The 24,787-nt window shown below is 34.3% G+C and overlaps 1 protein-coding gene across 3 annotated transcripts in view; it reads right to left on the reverse strand.

Annotated features, from left to right (window-relative positions):
- Positions 1-937: 937 nt before the first annotated feature.
- The window catches only part of PTEN (phosphatase and tensin homolog), an 87,699-nt gene continuing 63,849 nt past the window's right edge, over positions 938-24,787 (reverse strand). For all 3 annotated transcript variants that reach the window (XM_036336712.1, XM_036336710.1, XM_036336713.1), the window contains 4 exons: positions 15,967-16,108; positions 10,997-11,160; positions 8,119-8,343; positions 938-4,434 (listed from right to left, as the gene is read on the reverse strand). In XM_036336712.1, coding sequence (XP_036192605.1) covers positions 4,249-4,434; positions 8,119-8,343; positions 10,997-11,160; positions 15,967-16,108 — 717 coding nt within the window. In that variant the 3' untranslated portion in view covers positions 938-4,248. The remainder of the gene's footprint in view (positions 4,435-8,118; positions 8,344-10,996; positions 11,161-15,966; positions 16,109-24,787) is intronic.

The following is a 24,787-nucleotide window of genomic DNA, read 5'->3' on the forward strand; positions in this document are numbered from 1 at the left end:
CTGCATGTTAAACACTGGTGATTTTTAAATTCTCAATGGAAATGGTGATGGCATTCACTTAACTAAGCAACTCAAATTATACTATAGTAAGAGCATGAACAAAAACAAAATTGCCAGCAAATCCTATTTTTCAGAAATCACCAATTTTAGACTTCAGTATAGTTTCTAAACATACTTAAAAAGGAAAAAATTGTGTGTATACACACTTCTCATACTTCTTTATATTATACATTATTCACATTCACTTTTAAAAAGTCACATGGAGAAAATTTAAACTTGAAATAACATTAAATTCCACTGTTACATAAATGCTCTGCTTTATTTTCAAAACACTTGTACAGCCACACTTATCACCTTACTATGCTTTGTTGAAAGGATATGCCTTAGTTTTTAAGCTTTTAAGATTAGAAATAACAAGGTTGAATTCAAGTACACCAAGTTCTTTAAACTCTTCTGGAATAGAAATTTTTAAATAGCACTAATCACAATGAGTAGATGAAGCTTCCCATATGTTAATGGCAGACTACAGAATCATAATGAATGAAAAAGCCACAAACTGAAATCTGAAGTATCAAATCCGTTCTGGGGAATTATCTGCAGACGTCTGCCTTAGTTTAAAAAATAAATGCACAAAATTTTCAATCTTGAAGTTTTTCAAGATTAGAATGTTATGTAATGTAATGTGCTTAAAACAATGTATTAAGTGTTGACTAAAGCCCTAAAAAGTGCCTTTCTCAAACATGAGTAGACTGATACTCTACTCCCAAGGTGACAAAGCCCATGTTTTAATAATTGTAGACTACGAAGGACAGCGGGGGGGGGGGGGGGGGGGGAACTTAATAGAAAATGTATTAAGCACATTTGGCTGCCCGTTATTTAAAATTTCAACAAATTTAAGCGATTTCAATTATACTGATTTAATAAAACACCCACACAATGACAAGAATGAGACTTTAATCAGTTTTAAGTGGAGTTTATAACACTAAAGATAAAGGGTTGTTAACAAACACAATAACAAATGGACATCTGATTGGTATGAGGCATTATTCTGTACACATATTTTTTGTGTATCTCAGTGCATAGCATTTACACACAGAGCCACTGCTGCACAGCACAAGAGTATCTGAAGAGGCTGAATCAGAGTAAGGCTGTTTTAACAGACTGAAATTTTTTAGTATATATATTCTATATGAAAACAGATTGATCTTTTGAACTGGCAGGGTAGAAGGCAACTCTGCCACATACTGCAGTTAAAGCCCCCACTTTAGTGCACAGTTCCACCCCTTCCATCTGCATGCATGACACATTAACAGTATTTAAAGGTAAACGAGGCACTTTGTGGCAACCACAGCCATCGTTATAAACATATTGCACAAATTTTCTAGAACTAAACATGTAACTTGTACCCTACTTTTATTTTTTTAAAGCTGAAACATTTGATGCTGCCAGTAAACTCCACGTAAGTTTATAACCTGTGCCACAGCAAAGAATGGTGATGCTATTTATTCAACTACCCTTTAACAATTATGGCAAAAAATATTCAAGAGGAGCTACAGAGGACTTGGGATGGTACAGGGCCCAATTGTAAGCTTTCTTAAAAGTGATGCCTTCAAGTAACTTCAGACATGTAAGCGGCTGCACATCCAAAAAGTCTATGAAAACATTCCAGAAACTCAGAGATTACCTACAGAATGCATTTCAGGCTAATTATGAATACTGTCATAAATAAAGTTTTAATTAGGACTCAAAAACTTTCAGTCATAGCAATTCTTGTCAAATTCTATGGGGATGGTAACTGAAATAAAGGAGAGTAGTATGTATAATATATATTTATATATATATAATATATATATAAAATGCCATTTTTCCATTTCCAATGACTACACCATAAAATGTAAGCAAGGCTTCTCAAAAACATTGAAACATTCAAAATCAAAACCCTCATTCAGACCTTCACATTCCAAAGGAAAAATAATAACAGTGCAAAAGCCCATTATAATGTCATTATTTATGACCTGGCCCTCCGTGTTACATATCAGAACAATACAAGTTATGTTTTAATATACTGTGCCCAAAACTGTAACAAATAACAGTAATAATAACTATCTTCAAAACATCAATGATTTTCAACTTAGTCAACAATTTTCAGCTTTTACGAAAGGTGGCATATAAATTCCAATGGTGAGATCTTAGGAACAGTTGTCTCTAACCTTACCAATTTAATTTATGAGCAGTCAATCAATTCTTTATATAACAATGTTTAAATATAAATGTGTAAATCCTAAGAGCTTTGTTAAAAATTTAAAAATTTTATTTGCTGAATGAAAACTGATGAGGTATGGAAAACATGTCAACATTATTTACTAAGAATATTTTAGATGAAGTTCTGCCTAATCTATTTACCATCAAACTCTATAAACGCTGCTTTAATAGGTCCTATGCAATCTGTATTTGTAAATTAGCTAGGTCAGACCACAGCTAGTGAACAATTTCAGCACCAATAAGTTATTGAAAATGAGATTTTACACCATTAAGAAATAAATTGGCTGGATATTCAAATGTTTCAAGGGCAAGCTATTATTTGAAAGACACCAAATTTCTGGGGGAAAATTCTTTTTTAAATAATATCTTCACATTAGCTTTACATTAGTAGTTGTACTCTGCTTAAAATAGTATGCAGTCTGGGCATATCAAATATATGATACTTATGTGAAAAAGAAGCCCTAGTTCTAACACTAGCACTATCAAGAAATAATTCAACACTGCACCTCTAAAAAAAAAAAAATCTATTCTTTCAATAGCAAATTGTTAAAAGCATTATGTGGGACAACTTCTACTGAAAAAGTAAATGCCTTATTGTTTGTGCAGTCTTGAAATTTACTGCAACTCTAATTTCCTTTTTAACACAAATAATGTCCTTTTAAATATAAACATTATATGTATTCAGTATTCAAGTAAAATTCCCTAACAGTTAATGACATTTAAAAAATGTGCAAAACTGCAAAACTCATTGTAATAGAATGTGTAAGGTCAAAAGGGTGGAACGGCTGACAGCTATTGGACTGAATAAGTGCATCATAAATCTTTAAAGAAAAAAAACTGCTTACTGTAGAATCTCAAATTGAAATTTCCTGTGCAGCATTACAAAACAGTTTATCTTTAATGAGAAAAAAGAAGCTTGCAGACAGCACATGAAGCATCCACAGCAGGTATATGATTGAAAACTAATAAAATATGTGTAAGTTGTTGACTGATGTAGGTAATAAGAGCATCTTTTAGCACTGGCCTTGATTACACAGGAGATGGAGCATTCATTACAATTGAGAAAACATATTTAATAAATCATTGTCAATTTTTATAATGTTTCAAGCCCATTCTTTGTTGATAGCCTCCACATTTATATGGTTAAGTCATTGTTGCTGTGTTTCTTATCTATGACCACATTAGTTTTATATCCCTTCATTTGTGGATTCTTAAGATGTTGTGCAAGGTTCATTCCTGTACCCCAATACAGATTCACTCCCTCTAGCTGCCTTTTCTAGCACCAATATGCTTTAAAAAAATAATAAAATGCACAAACAACAAGCAGTGACAGCGGCCAATTCCTCAAATATCCAGATTAATAACTGTAGCATGCTAAAGAAAGGTGTGTGTAAATAGCTGGAGATGTTACATGGTCCAGAGTCCAGCATAAAATATGTTCCTTTCTGAGCATTCCCTCCATTCCCCTAACTCGAATACATGCATTAGAATGTAGCAAAACCCTTTAGAAACTCCTCCAGCCAACTGCAAACTTATCTGTTGCCACAAGTGCAAAGGGGTAGGATGTGAACCTGTATATCATCACAAAGCTCTTTAGCCACTTCAGTTGGTGACAGAACACACAATGAGAAATTCCTACGTATACACATCAGTCTGTCTCCACGTTTTATAAAACTGGAATAAAATGGGAAAGTGCCATTTTTATTTATCCTAATTGAATTTTAAATGTTCTTTTGACACAAAAAGGTATATACATGACACAGTTACACAATCTTTTTTCAACTGGACAACAAGTGTCAAAACCCTGTGGATGTATAGGGTAAAACAAGATTGGTCAGGAAAAGAGAATTGTTCCTATATCTGGTAATCTGACACAATGTCCTATTGCCATTAAAAAAAAAAAAAAAAAAAAAAAGGTCCATTTTCAGTTTATTCAAGTTTGTTTTCATGGTGTTTTATCCCTCTTCATAAAAAAAAAAAAAAAATTCAGACTTTCGTAATTTGTGTATGCTGATCTTCATCAAAAGGTTCATTCTCTGGATCAGAGTCAGTGGTGTCAGAATACCTATAATGATCAGGTTCATTGTCACTAACATCTGGTGTTACAGAAGTTGAACTGCTAGCCTCTGGATTTGATGGCTCCTCTACTGTTTTTGTGAAGTACAGCTTCACCTAGAGAAAAAAGAGGAAGTTTAAATGGAAAATCTATAAATCAGACTAATCTTAAATTACTTAGTATAGATATATACTTTTAGCAGATTCATTTTTAAGTACTATGACAAACATGATCTTTAAAAGGCAGCTGCTTTTTAAATGACCCCCCCTTCTTAAAATTTCTTACACTGTCTTTTCCTATATGCTGAAAAGATGAACTGGCATGTTAATATACATTTTTAATAAGCATTAACTTCAAGCATTAACTAAATATACAAAAGAAATATACACTGAGACTGAAGTTCATCAACAGTTCACAAAATATATATACATACATATATATATTTTTTTTTTTTAAAATATATTTTGATTTTTTAGAGAGGAAGGGAGAGGGACAGAGAGCTAGAAACATCAATGAGAAACATCGATCAGCTGCCTCCTGCACACCCCCCACTGGGAATGTGCCCACAACCAAGGCACATGCCCCTGACCGGAATTGAACCTGGGACCCCCTCAGTCCGCAAGCCAACGCTCCATCCACTGAGCCAAACCGGTCAGGGGCACAAAATATATTTTTATCACAAAATTCAATTCACTAACAATTGAGTTCCAAAAGAATGTTTCACTTACTACCTATCTGAAAATCAATGTATTTTCTGATATAAAAATACTAACCAAATACAAATATTATCCTATATAATAAAAACCTAATATGCCAAGTGTCTGACCATTGGTTCACCCAGTTGCTATGATGCGCACTGACCACCAGGGAGCAGATGCTCCAACCGGTAGGTTAGCTTGCTGCTGGGGTCTGGCCCGATAGGGATCGGGACTGGGCAAGACGGGCCGGACACGCCCTGGAGCCCTTCCGCAGTCCCTCCCCAACCCCGATCATGCACCGGTGGGGGCCCTCTACCTGGCCTGTGCCCTCTCACAATCTGGGACCACTCAGGGGATGTTGGAGAGCCAGTTTCGGCCTGATCCTTGCAGGCCAGACCGAGGGACCCCACCAGGGCACGAATCCGTGAACCAGGCCTCTAGTACTATATAAAATACTGATCAACAATTATGTTTAAGATCTCATTAGTCCTAAAAACTTCCCCTGAAGGATGGAGAAGTTAACATCATACAGTGGTTTAAATAGACAGCCAAGGGCCTTACAGGCTTAAATGAAATAATTGTCAAAACAGCTCTACAAGACAGGGATTCCATTTTAAAGCAGAGGAAGCTAACTAAGGCCCAGAGAGATTAGGTAACCTGCTAAAGACCACATATCTAGTGTGATTTAAACTGGAATCCCTTGCTTACTCGATTATATCTACAGCCTCTCCCCACATTATCCAAGAGTCATCAATTTTTCTCCTCCTTTTACATCAATAATCCATAAACATTTGCTCCTGGAACAACAAAGGGGTCAGGAGCACCAACTCTTGTGCAGTTGGAAATTGGTGTATAACTTTCGACTCCCCAAAAACTTTACAGCTATCCCCCTGGTGCCCATCAGGCATTGGTTCCAGTATCCTCCAGCGGATACCAAAATCTGTGGATGCTCAAGTCCCTTATATAGAAGGGCATAAAACAATGCATACAGTTGGCCCTGTTGGTTGAATCTGTGGATGCAAAACTTGGGGTTACAGAGAGCTGATTCTATATTTATTGAAAAAAAATCCTCATATAAGTGGATCTGCGCAGTTCAAACCCATGTCACTCAAGAGTCAACTGTATACCTGATAGCTTCTCATTACCCCTCACTGCCACTACTCTAGTCCAAACCACCACCACTTCTCATCTGAACTAAACCACTGCAACAGTTTCCAATCTTATCTCCTCTCCAGCCTATATATATTAAAGAAGTGGACAGAGTGAACATTCAAATTACATCGTTCCTGTGCTAAATACACTCTAATGTCTTCACATTCGGACCAGTGTGCTTTAGTCAAAATGAATTCTTATTTACCGATCCTCAAATACATCAAGCTCATTAGTATCTCAGGGCTTTTGTACCTGCTCTTCCCTCTTTTCTCAGATATTTGTGTAGCTCACTTATTTCATTTAGGCCTCTAACTAAATGTCACCTGCTTGGAGAGACCTTCTCTAACCATTCAGTTAAAAAACACACAAGATCATTCTCTATCACATCTCTATTTTTTAAAATATATTTTTATTGATTTCAAAGAGGAAAGGAGAGGGAGGAAGAGACAGAAATATCAATGATGAGAAAGAATCTTTGACTGGTTGCCTCCTGCATACCCCCTATAACCTGGGCATGTGCCCTGACAGGGAATTGAACCCTGACCTCCCGGTTCATATGTGAACGCTCAATCACTGATCTATGCCAGCCGAGCCTCTGCTTTATTTTTTTTATAGTACTTACCAACATGTGATATTTGTTTACTGATAATTAAAATCGTTTTTATTTGTAATCATAAGTATAAAATATAGTATTAAAACAGAAAACAATAAAACTAGAGCAAGTTATACTTTAAAAGCTAGTGATTGAGAAAAATGTAGACTTAGAGAAAAGAAAGTAAACATGGATTCTAAAAGACACTTACTTTTAAATACTTTAAAGAAATATATGACCTAAAGGTACTTAATATTGGATCTATTTTCAGTTAATATGTGTAACCACCTCCTTTATTTTATTACTACTAGCACTATTCTTACACTTTTAAGCTATGATTAAGATTGTTATATATACACATGGAATAAAGAAAAAAAGTAAGAATTTTTAAAGAGAGACAGTAGGAAGGTATGGTCAAAACAAGGGGAGGAAGTCAAACAGAGTATGAAATAGGAAAGGGAAATAAAAAAAATGTCAAACCTCCATTTCAGAACCTGGAGAATTATTACCTATGCAGAGAAACGGAAACACACACACACACACACACACACACACACACTCACAAATATATGAAATTAAAACAAACCAAATAATACCATAATAAGAGAAAACAATTGTAGAAAGGCAATAAGAGGGGAGGATGATGAGAGAACGCCTTTCAGATCACATAAAATTGAAGATAGATTAGAATATGAGAAGGGTATCTATGTGAAGGGTAGGGAAAAGGCTGAGGGTGGAGAGGTACAGGAAGAGGAAAAGAACTGGAAAGACCAGAGGCAGAAGAGCTTAGCACTTTGAAGAGATGAAGAAAGACCAATCTGAGTGAATCTCAGGGAAAAGGGAGAGAATGTATCTCCAGTTGATGTAGGAGGTAGGCCTGTACTAAGTAATGCAAATCACTGTAGGGCTTAACAAAGACTCTAACGTCTTAAAAACTGTAAATAGGAGTGACACAATCGATCTATTTTTAAGATCAGTGTGAGGGACTGAGAATAAATTGGAGGAGTACAAGAGTAAAATCAGTGAGAACATCCCATATAAATTCTTCTCAAATAATTAAGAGTTCTCTTCTACCCTTTACTTCACCCATTTCTCCTTCATATCCCACTTATTTAACTCCTCCCAAATGACTGCCTCAAATTTAACCAAACAACAAAGAAATAAGGAAAGTACAGTTTTCATGACTTTTTACACAACTTGAATTTTATTAGAAACTATCAGATTGCTGCTACATAAATATTACTTCTAAATAATATTTAAAAATTAGTCAAGCAAGGCCTTCACTAGCTATACACCTAGAATAAAAGAAGCACACACATAGAGCCACCCACCAACTCCTCAAAATGTTTTTAACTGACCTTAAAATTTGGAGAAAAGTATCGATTGGCCTTGTCTTTATTTGCTTTGTCGAGATCATTTTTTGTTAAAGTGAGTACTAGATATTCCTTGTCATTATCTGATCGCTCTATACTGCAAATACTATCAATTTCTTGATCACATAGACTTCCATTTTCTACTTTTTCTGACGTTTCCTCTGGTCCTGGTATGAAGAATGTATTTACCCAAAAATGAAACATTTTGTCCTAAAAAATAAAATGACATATTTTTAAAAAGAAAATGTTACCTATATTCAACATTTGCCACAAGAAGTCAAAATAAGCCATGTTATTTAATATTTTGAATAAAGGTAAACACAAAGACTAATACTTAGCAATCTGTTATATCTAATTCACATGATTTTTCTTTTCTTCACATTTTAAACCAAAAATGTAATTCCACAAGTTATAAGATAGCTTTAAAACCTTAAGTAAAATATCTCCTTTCTAGTCTAATATTAGCCTTTAAAAATGTTTTGAGTTTGTATGTATGTATGTATTTAAAAATTCAGAAATGGATTTAATTTCCTCTATGTTTCAAAAAGCTATTACAAAATTTACTTTAACAAAAGTTCTTGAACTATTCAGGTACAACTTCCCAATGAAGCAAGGCAGATACATGTTTACTGCTATGGCAATACAAACATTAAACAGCTCTAGTTTCTTAAGTAACAATGAATGTTTGAAAAAATTCATAATAAAATATGGGTGGGAGGGGAGACAGTAACTTTTTTGTTATAAAATGATTATTTTTAAGGAATCACTTCTTACTAATAATATGAGGTCTTGTTAATCAAAAATGGCAACAGAAGTTCATTACTTCAAACCTTTCTTAACCAACCAAGAAAATGCTCCTTCACTTACTAGAATTTGGTCTGCATGGATCATTTGACAATTAAAGATGTACAGCCTTGTGATACCTTATCTGGTCATTTAAATATTTTATTCTAATTTATCTTTAAGTTATCCCACCCATGAAAGATCTTAAGTATTATATCTTAAATGTCTTTGTAGCTTTTAACAGTACTTAGCACTGTCTTTTAAAAAATATTTGTTAATTTTAATTATTTTACTAAAGTCACTTAATTAGTAACTACACACATATTTTACTTAGAATCAAAAGAAAATAAGCTAGTAATATTCAAATTTCCAAAAACGTGAATTCCATATAAATACACTGATTATACTAAACCTGCTTTTGTTTAAATCACTGCAAACATTTATAACAGGAAGAGAAAAATCACATAAAATGAATGTAAGTAATCCAAAATACACATATATTATAAGTATTTAATCGAATCTTTAATTTTACATGCATGTGTTAATGTAATGCACAGGTGATAACTGAAATGTGAATAAGCACACTCCTAAAGGTACAGGGAAATACTGATTCCGGTGCCTGTTTGTTTTTAAAAGCAAAATATAAGATTTTAAGTGTACTTGTCTTACAATGAATAGAAGAAAAAATAACTACCTTAATTTTAGAACATTTGCTAACACTTCTTTGATTTTTTTTTTAAATAGTTATCATCTTCTTTTTATAGGTTTTTACTGATTTTTAGAGAGAGAGGAAGGGAGAGTGATAGATAGAAACATCGATGAAAGAGGAACATCATTGATTGGCTGCCTCCTGCACGCCCCGCGCCCCCCCCTCACCCCCCCCCCCCCCCCCAGGGATCGAGCCCACAATCCTGGCATGTGCCCTGAACGGAAATCGAACTGGTGACCACACCAGCCAGCACTTCTTGGATTATTAAAAAATAGTTTTCAAAGTTACTGAAATATATTTATATAGGACAGGTAAGAACTAGGTTTCTGGTGAAAAAATCAGTTTAACATTTTGTGATTTCCTAACTGCTATGATTCTAAATAAAGAAAGTTATATTTCTTCTAATAAGTCAAAGTAGAGTTAAAAATTTTTATAGTAAATGAAACTTTCTCTTACCTTCTTTCAAAAAAAAAAAAGCTAAAAATCAGGAAAACTAAATCAATCCTATTACTGAAAATTTCTAAAAATTGGTAATACAGATGTTCAAAGAGGCAGTAACAATATACAAAAGCTAGTATTTTTGTTCATCACCAATTAAAAATTTTGTACATTAGCTTCATCTTAAATGTTCACTTACATTTTAAAACAAGATAGTTTGTTTTAAAATGAGCTTATATTTTCTAAACATAGATCAATAAGATGCAAACCTCACTTTTTTAAAGCTGTATATTTAAATAATACCACATTTTTTTCATTCTTTATTACTTCCTCTTCATACCTATTTCTCTTCTAGCTAAAACTCGAAATACTTAGTAAATTTGAGGAAGCAAAATATAAAATGACCTAGTTGTAAGAAACAGAAACCAAAATGGGGGAAAGTGGTTTGTGTCATTATACAAGACCATAAAACAGATCTTATTTATACATACAGACCAAGTTTATTTGAAACTCATGATCCCTTGCTAACTTCTTCTCAGGTAATTACTCACCCTTCTAAGAGGATTATAACTGATTTCACGTAGTATGTATACAATCTTTAGTATTTTTACAAAATTTCTTTGTATAACTCAAGTTAAAGGAAATTCATCTCAAATTACATATAACTTTAAAAGGACTTTTGTCTTTTTCCTTCTAATAGGATTATTTACCATTATAATGGCTCATCAATGCCATAGTAAGCAATGCATGCAGAAATCTAACAGAAAAACAATTCTAATTCATTAGATATCAGTCATAAAATGAAATAAACCTCTTAATATCTCCTTACAGATTGATTTCTGCCTAACCAAACACTTTACACAAAAGATCTGAGGTTACTATTCAAGGTATGGTTATTTTTCATATTTTTCCCAATAAAAGTACAGTGCAAACCTTCTTTAGCTTGTTCTGTTTGTGGAAGAACTCTACTTTGATGTCACCACACACAGGCAATGGTTGAGGGAACTCAAAGTACATGAACTTGTCTTCCCGACGTGTGGGTCCTGAACTGGAGGAATATATCTTCACCTTGAGCTGGCAGACCACAAAATGAGGATCTGCATGGTTAAATACATATAAGTATCATTTCACAGGAAATGCCTTTAATTAGCAAACTGTCAAAAACTACTTTAATTATTAATATTAGCAATATATACAAAATAGTAATTCTGCTATTATAATCCTGATCTAAAACAAATTAATAAATATAAATTAGGTCAAAATGTAATCAATACAAGATTTTCTCTAATCTGAACCTTCAACATAAGGTTCTATTGCTGGCATGAAAGTCAATTCTATTTCAAAAATAGTAAGTCCCAAGATTAGACTTCTAGCACTATAGTAACATAAAAACTTTAACACTAAAATGATGTTAAAAATGCTTAAAATAACTTTCTGGCACATCTATGAACTGTAAGTTTTAAAAGTTATTTTGCTGCAATATTTTAAAGTCTCTATCATGTAACAAAATCCACAAAATTCAAATCATTACATGTTCACAAGAGGAAAGAAAAATATACTCTCTACAAAGGTATACTAAATTCCATAAACATAAGTCTCAATATTTATAAAAATATCAACCATCATTCATTTTACCTATAGCTCACACTTTATTTTTAAAGGTATATAAAGCCAACATGATGAGAAACAGGAAGGAGAGGATTTGAAATGTCTGCTGCTAAATACAACAGACATCAAGTACAAATTGAAGTGCACCACCCCCCCACTCCCACTTTTCATTAACAAGTATTTTGACTTTGGCTTATATCTGTTTTAAAATAACTGGTGCCCAGCCGGAGTGACTCAGTGGTTGATCATCAACCTATGAACCAGGAGGTCTCGGGTTTGATTACCAGTCAGAGCACATACCTGGGTTGTAGGCACATACCTGATGGGGGCACGTACAGGAGGCAGCCAATTAATGATTCTCTCATCACTGATGTTTCTTATCTCTCTCTCCCCCTCCCTTCCTCTCTGAAGTCAATAAAAATTAAAAATAAAAATAAAAGAATTAAAATAACTGGTAAAATATGATTTCTCAAAATGTATCATGCTTATGTATTAGCAATGCAACTAAAAAGTAGTAATGACAAAGTATAACTAATTTATGGTACAATGAGTTCACAAACAAGTTCATTAAAAAGAGAGTGACTAGCCTTAGGAGGGTTAGAAGTGGCTTTTGAAGGAAACATGTGAAAATGAGTAAGAAATAAAAGCAAGCTTGCATAAAGTGCATGAGAAATATATATGTGAATATATACACATACACGTACATACACACATAGAAATAAAATTCTTGCACCAAAAGGCATTATCCTTAAAGATGAAAAAAAAAATAGTACCCCATTCTTTATCAATAAGACCAACAATTAAGAATAAGGGAAAATGCTATCCAAGCTAAATGAATTTCCCAGTTTAATAAACATCTAGATCATTATACAATATCTAAAGCAATATGAGCAATCACATAATAAATAGTAGGACTGATCAAAGCACATGTGGTTATTCTAATTTGGATTTGTAAGACATTTATCTTAAGAAAAAGAGAGGAAATATTACACTAACAATCTTTCAACAATTTCTACCTCCTTGATTAAGGACTCAAAGTACAATGAGCCACTTTAAAAGATAAATTTTACTGGGAAGTCTAGCTTGAAGAAACAAATAAACAAGGTATGATTTCATTTCAAAGTGGTGAATAAAAATCAACCAGAATGAAAATGCTTTGTAACCTTATTAATTCAAACTCCACTAATTCAGAATCTGATACTCCTGATTTTAGAACTTTAAAAAGTTAATTAACTATACAAGTCAGATTTCATCTAAAATGTGAATCTACAAGAATTTTAAATTATAACCAATAAGCTAATTACAAATCAGTGTTACTCAGAATTTCTCTCAAAAACTAAGCTAAAAAGTTGTAATAAAAATCAGTGGAGCCCTGACCGGTTTGGCTCAGTGGATAGAGCGTCAGCCTGTGGACTGAAGGGTCGGTCCCAGGTTTGATTCCAATCAAGGGCATGTATCTTGGTTGTGGGCACATCCCCAGTAGGGGGTGTGCAGGGGGCAGCCGATCGATGTTTCTCTCTCATCAATGTTTCTAACTCTCTATCCCTCTCCCTTCCTCTCTGTAAAAAAATCAATAAGCCGTAACCGGTTTGGCTCAGTGGATAGAGCGTCAGCCTGCGGACTGAAAGGTCCCAGGTTCGATTCCGGTCAAGGTCATGTACCTTGGTTGCGGGCACATCCCCAGTGGGGGGTGTGCAGGAGGCAGCTGATCGATGTTTCTAACTCTCTATTCCTCTCCCTTCCTCTCTGTGAAAAATCAATAAAATATATTAAAAAAAAAATCAATAAAATATTTTACAAAAAAAAAAATCAGTGGAAAAGATTTCCTCAAATCACTAAAGAAAAATAATTTTCTTTACAATATGAATTTAATATTTTAGATAGATAAGACAAGTCCAACATTAAAGAAAAAAATTTGTAAATCCCTGCCAACTTTGAAGAAGACACTTTCTTTTCACAAGTTTGTTTTCTTCACTGATTCCTCTTATTCCTCTTGAACGCAGATTGTTCCAACTCCCCTTGTCTGAGTCCTCACCATTTCCCTCTGAGCCTTCTCATCCTATAGCCTCACACCACATTTAATTGAAAGGCTTAACTACTATGTCTCTTTCCTGATGCTTCCCAAAATATCTGATATATCCTCTCATCTAAAGATTCAAACCCATACTTTCAAGTGCTCACTGAATACCTATCCTTCATGCGAACAGCTTACCTTCACTTGAATTAAAACATATTTAAAACTAAAATGTCAACATTCATGTCCCCAAGTGAATTATTCACCTGACCAGAATAGAAACTCTTGACAAAATTTTCAAATAAAAATGGCAGAAGAAAAAATAAACTAATTCCATTTTATTGCTCCAGCAAAGCACATTTTGCTTAGAGCAAGTCATATAACTGGCTTCCTTTGTCCACTATTTTCCACCTCTTGCTATCATCACTTTCTACACAACTGTACTTTCAACACAGTTTAGGCCTCCAGCATTATTACTGACACTGTAGTATTTATCATATTAAGTCTGAAATCCTCATTCAAGGTCCTCTAACAGTGACCCACACTTTCTATTCCTATTCTATTCTCTGTCTCTGCATTTCTTGTCCAGCTCATTTTCTTCTGCTGTGTTTCAATTCCAGCTATTTCCTAATGCCTGTAATACTTCCCTCAGTTTTAATGTCAATCTAAACTATATGCTTTCCCCAGTGTTCTATAATACAGAGCTGGACTTCCTTCATGAAACTGACAATTCCCCAAAACTTTCTTAGCATTTATAATTTATATATACAACCTCCCACTTAATCATATACAGCTTTACTACATAGTTTTAAATCAGACTGCATAGAAAATTAGTAAAGATTAAAAAGATTTCAGTAGTCAGTATGAATTAATACTGAGACCAAAACAAAACAAAAACAAAAAATAACACAATATTTAAATGTAGAAAAGAACTGATGAAATATTTTAAGAGAAGCAATGTGAAAAACATTATATAAGATTACTAAACTGAATGTTCTCTTCTTTCCCTTATTATTTCTCTAATATTTTATGCCTTTCTTTTGGCTCTTATACTGGTATCTGTACTATAGAAAAAGCATGAGTTTTTTCTTCCTTTTTCCTTCTCTTCTACGAATCTATTGAGCTCCTAGGTTATATCAATCACCTCTGATAGCTTAGTGCCTTGCATTCAGCAGTTTTCAAAATTGTACTGAGATGACAAAAGGATCAAAGAGGCCCCTTAGAACCCTTTATCATGCTATATTAATAAAACTGTGGTCTCTGATAAAATTGCCTTGTTCTAAGAATAAAGAAAATATTTGATGGAGGTGATCATACCTATCTGACAAAGATAAACAACATCAAGAAATTAATTTCCTAGGTATAAATTAATTTAGGGATAAAAATTGTTTTAAATTACATAAATATTTTAAGTTTAAGCAAAACTTAAAGCTAAAAACTAAAACCACTAATGAATTGAGAAATACCACTGATATTAGAATTATTAAAAGAAATAATGTGGTGGTATCTTATCTAGAAACTACAAAACTGCATTATAAATACTCAAATCTAAATCCAGATTTTCTCTAATACTGCACACACTCTGACTCAACCCTATTCAGTCAATATACTCTAGCCCATCATCATGTCTTATCATTTTTTCTTTTCTTCTTTATTGTCCCTGTCACCATTTCTATCAATATCTAGTCTTCCTTAAGATATGAAGAAATTGGTCCATGCTTCAACCCCAGTGAACTGATGAACCCCACTGCCATTCTGATGCTGGATGTGACAGGACAGGTTTCTAACCATCTAATCACAACTTAAGCTGCAATTGGTAACTGCAGCACAGAATTTTTCCTTCAGAAATACAATTTGGTTTTAAAGACATTAAAACATTGCTCTTGGCTTCTTTAGACCAGTGCACTAAACAACTGAGCTAATTAATCAATATGGATGTTTCAGAAATATATATATTCCTGCATAAATTTTAAGGGCAATAAATTTCTTTCTAGATATTTTTAAAATATATTTTTACTGCGTTCAGAGAGGAAGGGAGAGGGGAGAGAGAGATAGAAACATCAATAATGAGAATCATTGATCAACTACCTCCTGCACACCCCCTACTGGGTTTAGAGCCACAACCCAGGCATGTGCCCTGACCGGGAATGTAAATGTGACCTCATGGTTCATAGGTCTGACACTCAACCACTGGGCGACACAAGCCAATTTTTATATAAACTTCTACATATGTTAAGAAAAGTGTTCCAGTACATGGAAGAATGAGATTTGGAGCACTTACTGCAGGTTCCGCCACTGAACATTGGAATAGTTTCAAACATCATCTTGTGAAACAACAGTGCCACTGGTCTATAATCCAGATGATTCTTTAACAGGTAGCTATAATAATACACATAGCGCCTCTGACTGGGAATAGTTACTCCCTGGTGGACAGAAAAAGAGAAAAGCCAAATTCAAAAGAAAAGTTCCATTATAATTGTTTCACTTAAAGTATTGTGGTAACTGGGTTGTACCCATTGAAGAACATATTGATGTTAGAAATTTGACCTTAAATGATCAATATTTAAATGCAGCTCATTAACAAAATAAATCAGAGCAACATCATCTGCCACTGAAATTTACATCTGTCTGATATATTTTTAATAAACTATTTTATAACCTTAGTTGTTTTTATGCAAATCTTTGTATATGATTAATCTCTTTTAAAAGAGACTTTAAAGAATAGGTTATACACATATTTCAAACCTAAACTACTACCAAACCAGAATACTACCTAGATACCACAACACAAAATATGTAATGTTTTGTTCATATTCTATGCATCAATATTCTCAGATCATCTTCTCTAGTATGAATTCACAATCTAGATTTCTCAGTTAAAAACGTAATTTTCTACTTCAGTAAACTTTTCACTGGCACTTCTAAATTCAGAAATAATGTAGATTATTTTAATATGTAATGTTTGCTTGTAGCTTGGAAAACTACATTTCAGAATGATCACAAGATTATTACAGGAAAGTAATTCACCAAAGGAAGAAATGTGGCTCTTAGGAATGGCTATTATTACAATGACAACATATAACAGCAGTCATTGCATATTAAACTACATGTCAAACGTTTTACATATATCCCTAACACTACTACAACTCTACCAAAAAGATCCTATCACCTCTTATTTTAAGGATAAACAGTCTGAGCATAAAATAGTTATTTTGCTCCAAACCTGCATCTGAATCTAAATGTGAATCTGATTCTAAAACATTTTTTTAATCCTCATCTGAGGATAGGTTTGTTGATGAGAGAGAGAGAGATATCCATTGGTTGTCTCTGGGGCTGATTCTAAAACTTTTTATTCCCTCATCTGGGTTTTACTAATAGCATATCTACTAACTATGTGATTAAAAACAATAATAAGACCTCTTTGAGCTCTTATTTTTTCTATTTATAAAGCATCTCCAAAGTTCAGTGTATTATAGTGCTTTAATTCTAAAGAATAATGTATTAAACAGTGGTGCATGAATCACAGAATCCTTGAGACTAATATGAAGCAGGCCACTGCCATTTTTCTCTCCACACAGCATCCTTTCTCCTTTGGGAAGCTATCATTCTCCCTGTGGTTTGGGGGTGTGGAAGGTGGGCTCTATTCTTCAGCTTCAGATATATGTCCCAAGCCTCTGGCCAGAGTGTTTAGTTAAGGAATGGGTACATGCCCTAATCCAGTTAAGCTAGAACTTAATCTAGGAATTTAAACTCAAATTGTAGATCTCTTCCCATAGCAGTTCCTAAAGCAGGCAGAATGTAAAGCTAGAGCTACTGGGACTCATAACTTGCCATTATATTACAGGGAGCCTGCCTGATAATAAAGTATATACAGTACAGAGAAAGGAAAGAACTGAGAGATTCCTGACATCTGTTAAGCATCTAGATCCAGGCCAGAGCCTTTTTAGCACTATATAGCCAATAAGCAAGTCTCCTTTTAAATTATTTTGAGTTTATTTGAAATTAAAAGAGTGCTGAGACATTATAATAAAAATGCTTCCCCTCCCCTTTTTCAGTTTAAAATAATAAAAGAAAAATAATTCAGACAAGAGAACATAGTACAGTAGACAGAATACTGGATTTAAGTTTAGCAGTATGGTTTTGAGATATACAGTGATACTAAATGACCCAGGGCAGATTTGCAGATCTGTTTTATCATTTATATTAGAATGGGACCGAATTAAATACTAAGGTCCTTCAAGGTATAAAAATCTTATAATTTTATTAATATATAAATTGGATAACAAGGCTTACATACTGTGTATTAGAACACAGTTTAGTCCAGGAGAATTAATATGTTAGAAAAAATAAAAATGTTACATTAAGAGTTTTTTTTAAATGTTTTCTTAATTTTTTAAATTATTGATTTGAGAGAGGTATAATTGGTTGATTCTTGTATGTGTCCTAACAGGGGATTGAACTGGCAACCTTGGTGTATCAGGATGATGCTCTAACCAACTGGGCTACTAGGCCAGGGCAGAAGAGTTTTTAAAAGCTGAAAAAGAGGATAATTATAGCTTATTTTATTTTAAATAAAGAGAAAATGATAAAATTTCATTTGGTTACTATCTGGAGAAATTTAGTATATAGACTAGAAAAAAATTACCTGATTATGACAGAGCATAAAAATTCATTCCTCAAAAAAATGAGAAAATTCCATCTTTGTGGGTCACTTAGAATAAAGTTAGTATTAATTATTCTAAAAGATTTAAGTTTTCATTAAAGATAAAGCTTATAAGCTCACTTACAGAGATCATAGCATACAGGAACTGTCTAATTATTGCTTTGGGGAAAAAAACCTAAAGTTCAAATATTTTTTTCCTGAAAATTCAATCAAAGAAAATAAATGTTAATGCATTCTTTACCTGCTACCAACTGAAAGAGAGAAAGCAAGGGAAAAAAAGTGAACTAGCAGAGATTCTGGGTGAGTTTGCCATATAATAAAAGTTTGCCTCTTTAAATTCAGAACATTTGAAAATCTTTTCTAAATGCATACTTACCAGTACTTATAGGATGTTTTAACTCTTTATTCATCGCTTACAATAAATATTGTGAGTTACTGATTACAATTCTGAAACATAAGTGCAAACACACACATTGTGAGGCACAGGACTAAATGGAAAACCACCCTAGGAGTTGCCCTATGGAGGTGTAACGCAGTTGCCTTCTTATAAATTAGTGAATGAAAGATAGTCTTCCTTTCCTCAAGAAGTTATCTCACTCTCAGAAAACATTTTTCTTTATAGGAGTTATGAGTTGTACTTTGACTTCTACCAAACATTCAGAACCTTAAAGTATTATTTGGACATTACTAACACAATGGCACATTTTATGATAACCTGGCGCCCACCACTCTGGCACCTAATTTGCATTAAGTCAGCTGAGGAAATGTCAAGACTCTGCACCAGATTATTTTGGGGAGAATCTCTGCAGTCTATAAATTCTTCACCAAAATATGACATCTGGCTCCTCTTTCATGGAAACGGGGAGGTAGGGGGAAAGAGAAAAGAGAGGGAAGGAGAAGAGAAGGTAGAGGAGGAGAGGAAGAAGGAGGAGAAAGAGAAGCAGCGTTCTGTTCCTATATAAATGTCACCAGAACACAATTTTATTCAGCCTTCTAATGTTTCTCTATAATTAAAATTAAGAATATAAGCAAAACAACATTAAAGTCAGTTCTAATAAAATTAATCAAACACAACTAAAAAATGGTAAAATGTATGTATCTCCTATAACAGTGGTTCACAATTATAAAAATGCAAACCTACAGACACAACCTAAAAGGAAATATTGGAAGAGGATATATCCAACAGTAGATGTTTTACGAATAAAAGTACCTTTGATAATCAATTATATTCATTATAACATACTTCTCTGGAATAATTCCATAGTTGTATAACAACAGCTAAAGCTCAGCTAAGTTCTCTTATGATGAAGTTACAGTCTTTAAAATTTAAAAATATATTATTTCAGCCCTGACCAGGTAGCTCAGTTGATTAGAACATCGTCCTGATACACCAAGGTTGCGGGTTTGATTCCCAGTCAAGGCATATACAAGAATCAACCAATGCCCTAACTGGTTTGGCTCAGTGGATAGAGCACTGGCCTGCGGACTCAAGGGTCCCAGGTTCGATTCTGGTCAAGGGCATGTACCTTGGTTGCAGGCACATACCCAGTAGGGAGTGTGCAGGAGACCGCTGATCAATGTTTCTCTCTCATTGATGTTTCTAACTCTCTAACCTTCTCCCTTCCTCTCTGTAAAAAATCAATAAAATCTATTTAAAAAGAAGAATCAACCAATGAATGCATTTAAATAAGTGGAACGATAAAAATTGATGCCCCCCCCCACTCACTTCCTTTCTCTCCCTCATCAATAAGAAAGTTTTTTTAAAAATATATATTATTTCATTAGTACTTACTCCAACTATTAGGTAAACATGTAATATATTTGAACGTTTTTAACTTCTTAAATCAAGGGTCATTAAATGCCCTAGCATCTGTAAAGAAGGGTATAAACTGAGGAACCTTTCAAGATAGGCCAATTTCATCAGCACTACATGACCTTTAAGAAGAGTTTGACCCTGTACAGAGATTAATTCTGAACAGCCTCAAAATTCTTTTGCAATTTCAGGATTTGTGAACTTAACAGTATAGAAGGAAGATCAACAGTGTGCTGGGGAACTAAAATTTCACTCTGCTGTCATTAACTGCATAATCTTAATCAAAGCATTTCATCTTTCTGAGCCTGTTTTATCATCTATAAAATAAGAAACATTCCTTCAAAAAAGAAAATCCTATGACTTTTATCCACTGTATTTAGCTTTCTAATGTTGCTTCAACCTAAAATGCAAATGAGAACATTTAGTAAGATAAGCTTTGTCAACACAACTATTCATAAATTCCTCTTTTCCTTTTAAAATATACACAGGGGTAAAGGGGTAAATATACACATTAGGATACTCCTTTAGAGCCTGTGAATAATTCATCCCCCAAAATGGTCCAGGTATATTAATCAATCATGAACTAAGCACAGATTTGAATTATTTTATTCCAAGATGCTAAAAGTCATCAATTCTGGCTAAATTACTCAACTCTGAATCTTAATATCATGTGACAGTTAAATATAATGTTACTGCATACATCCTTAACAGTATGCACAAACTCCATTTTTTAAACTCAATACCTTTTACTTGGGAGAAAATCCAATCCATAAGAGGATGAAGAATATGCTGTGCCTAGAAAAGTTCTGCCAATGATGTGGGTGCTATTACACTCAACACGACAAACTTTACTATTATATGACAAACTTCACATTTTCTTTAAATAAATATTTCTCTGCTATATTTTCACTGTGGCCCCTATTTAATAACAATGTCCCATTTCATCAAATTTCTCCTCTACGGAGAAACAGAATTGACAATATAAGTTAAAGTATGCCCTCACTTTTTTATTATGGAGACGTCTCTTGGATCTAACTTAGAGAAAATAAAGTATAATAAAGCTGAAGAATACTTGGGTTTTACTTTTAACTCTGAACATGATGAGATGTAATTTCCCAAGTGCTTCTTCTATGGCTAGTTCTCACTATCAGAAGCATTCAGTTAACTATCCTGCAGAAGCACCTGCATCAGAAAGGGAGCATATGTGTGTGCGTGTTTAGGGGTTGGGGTGGAGATGTAAGAGGGAGGGAAGAGGGGAAAATGATCAAACATGTGAGAGTACAGTTGAGTTAGAAAAGGCTAAACCAGTGGTCGGCAAACTGCAGCTCGCGAGCCACATGTGGCTCTTTGGCCCCTTGAGTGTGGGTCTTCCACAAAATACCACATGCGGGCGCGCACGTACAGTGCGATTAAAACTTCGTGGCCCATGCACAGAAGTCAGTATTTTGTGGAAGAGCCACACTCAAGGGGCCAAAGAGCCGCATGTGGCTCACGAGCCGCAGTTTGCCGACCACTGGGCTAAACCATTACAAAATTTTTATTTGCGCCCAACTTAAAATTCTTGACTAAAGCATGCTACCAGGCTGCTGGCTGTAATGCCAACCAAGCAAAAAAGTCACACAGTTGAATGTGGTGAAAGCAAATACCTCAGAAGTGATCAAACGTATTTGTAGCTTGTAATAGAAAGACTGTTGCAGTATCTCTATCAAACAATTTTTATTCATTTAAAACAAATACATTTTCTATTTCCTAAAACTATGAAGCAAGCCATGAAAGGCTTAGAAATACCACTTTCCTTCAGCATATGACTTCTCAGCTTAGCCAGCTACTAATTTTCATCAAATACATCCATGGTGACATAATCAAAGAAAAAACTCTATTTTAGAGTTCTTTTTGGAAACTTCAAGGGATATCAACATTTTCAGAATGGTGAAGTCTCTTTGGGGGGGAAAAAAAACTAAAGACACTCTCCTGAAGAAATCTCAGTATTCTGTAGAGACAGATAGTATACCTTAATACCTGGCAAAACATCTGGTTTTGCTGCTTTGGTTAAAAGACAGGAGTTGTGCATTCACTGTGACTCTACTTTGTTCATCAGTATACACTGAGGTGCACGACTCTACCATCAATCCTGAGAGAAATCTTATCTATTGCTGTGAAAGTATTCGACTGCCTCATGAGTGCCAAGCCTTAAATCATAGCCTATGCAAGAGGATTCGTCATGAAAAATCTACTGTTGTGAAAATTGCCAAAGTCATAAAAGTCAAGACTTTCAATCAAGGGGTCCTTAAAAGGTTTTGTTAAGAAGTAGAAGCAACTTCTTTGGTACACACAAGTTCAATGGCTTTCAGAAGACAAATCTATAGCCAGAATTTTGCTGCCATCAACTGAACTCTTTTATAGTTTAACTCTTCATTCTTAAAACTAAAATGTGTAGTCATAATCCTTTCCTTCCCAACATAGCATTAGGCCAGGATCTTGCCAAAAATGATCTTATTAACTAGAAAGCAAAATCAATATGAATTTATCTGCAGAGTCTTAGAAAATTCTTATTTCTTGACACAACACTGTAGAAAGAATCTACAGATTCCATTTGTCCTTTCATTCGTTTTTAAGATAAGATTTTCAGCACTTGTTTTGACCAAAAAAAGTAAGTCAAAACTGATTGGCTATCAAAGATGACAGAAAGGTTGCCAAGTCAAAGAAAATGGAATACTTTCATGTGTTATTTAAAAGCTAAGTAATAGCAGCCCTTGCATTAAAATTTACTATTGAGCAGAACAAATGCTTAATTTTGGTTAATTTGTAACACTTAGATTTAGTTATCATTCTCAAAAAGTGGTCACTGATTTTTTTTTAATCCTCACCTGAGGATGTTTTTATTGATTTTAAAGAGGAAGGGAGAAAGAGAGAAACACTGATGCAATAAGAGGGAATCATCAATCAGTTGCCTCCGTTCACACCCCAACCAGGGATCCAGCCTGCAACCTTTCTGTATAGGGGACAATGCTCCAATCAACTGAGCCACCCAGCCAGGGCATAGTCACTGATTTTTGCATGGGAAAAAAAAAGGAGAAATAATTCTTAAGAAGATTTCTTTCACATTCTATGTTTAAAAAATAGTTTTCAGTGCAGTTAAAATCTGTTAAGAACAATTTTATGGCCCAGCTGGCGTGGCTCAGTAGCTGATCATTGACCTATGAACCAGGAGGTCACAGTTCGATTCCTGGTCAGGGCACATGCCCGGGTTGCGGGCTCGATCCCCAGTGTGGGGCATGCAAGAGGCAGCCGATTAACAAGCCTCTCTCATCACTGATGTTTCTATCTCTCGCTCTCTCTCCCTTTCTGAAATCAATAAAAATACATATTTTTTAAAAAAACAATTTTATGTTCATGTATACTATGCACGTTTTGAGAGAATATTTATAGCTTTCACCATATTTTTAAAAGGTGTATAACATGGTTTGAGAGCTTCTAGCTTAAACCTAGTGTTATGGTGCCACATTACACAGCTTCTCTATTTTCTTAAATTCTTCTTACCTGATTTCTTTTCCACTATCAAAATGGCTGCTGCTCATCAACCCTGTTTTAAATTTCTACCACTGCTCCTGCAACTGTTATTTTAATTTTATCCACTTCTATATGGTTTTCTTCCAATTCAACCTCTTTTCCTGTGCTGCCCTGCATTTATTCTTGTCAGTGAAAACCAATTTACCTTCTATGATTTTAATCAGCAGAAGCAAATTTTCCCTACATGATGAAAGGATGAAACAAAGTAAACATCTCGGGTCCTCCGCTCTGGAATTCATTCCAGTGCTATTAACCCAGGGTACACACCGTATCTATAATAATAAAAGTGTAATATGCTAATTAGACCAGACGTCCTTCCAGACAACCTTCCGGATGAAGCGAGGCTGTGAGGGAAGCCCGGGTCCTGGGTGCCTGCCAGCGGCCAGAGGGAAGCCCAGGTCCCGGAGGGAAGCCGGTGCGGAGAGCCGGAGAAAGGAAGGCCTACTCTTGCACAAATTTCGTGTACTGGGCCTCTAGTACAGAAATATAAGTCAATCTATCATAACCAACAGTCACCAAAATCATGCACTAATATAATTTTTAAACTACAACCAATAAACAGTACTTTGGCATCATTAGATATAATGCAAAAAAGTCACAGACATATACAACAAGAAAAAGGAAGGGGCAAAGGGATCAGGCATCAATGTAACTATGCAGTTGAAAATAATGGATATGATCACTTGTGTCTGTTTTGAAGTTGAATTAAAAAGAGAATCTCCCTGGCTTAAAAATTATTATAACTAGAATAAATTTTTCACATTAAGTTTTATCTCCCTCAATAGAGGCTCTTTAAAATGAGTTTTCCCATCTATCTTGGAATGGTTTTGGTTTTCCCTTTTTGGAGACAGAGGAATGTACAAAATTTCTTTGCAAGAAACATTTTGCCATATTTACTGTACAAAGAAATAAATCTCTTGAAAAATCACTGTAAAAGTTCTCCCAAGAGTTCACTTTTGCTTTCAAATTTACCACACAAATTAAATTTGTCACTGATTTTCAAGTCTTTTGTCTTCTGAATAAAAGAACCTCTGACTAATCTTAATTACTTAAATT

This window comes from Myotis myotis, unplaced genomic scaffold (assembly GCF_014108235.1).
Source record: "Myotis myotis isolate mMyoMyo1 unplaced genomic scaffold, mMyoMyo1.p scaffold_m19_p_15, whole genome shotgun sequence".
NCBI classification, from domain to species: domain Eukaryota; kingdom Metazoa; phylum Chordata; class Mammalia; order Chiroptera; family Vespertilionidae; genus Myotis; species Myotis myotis.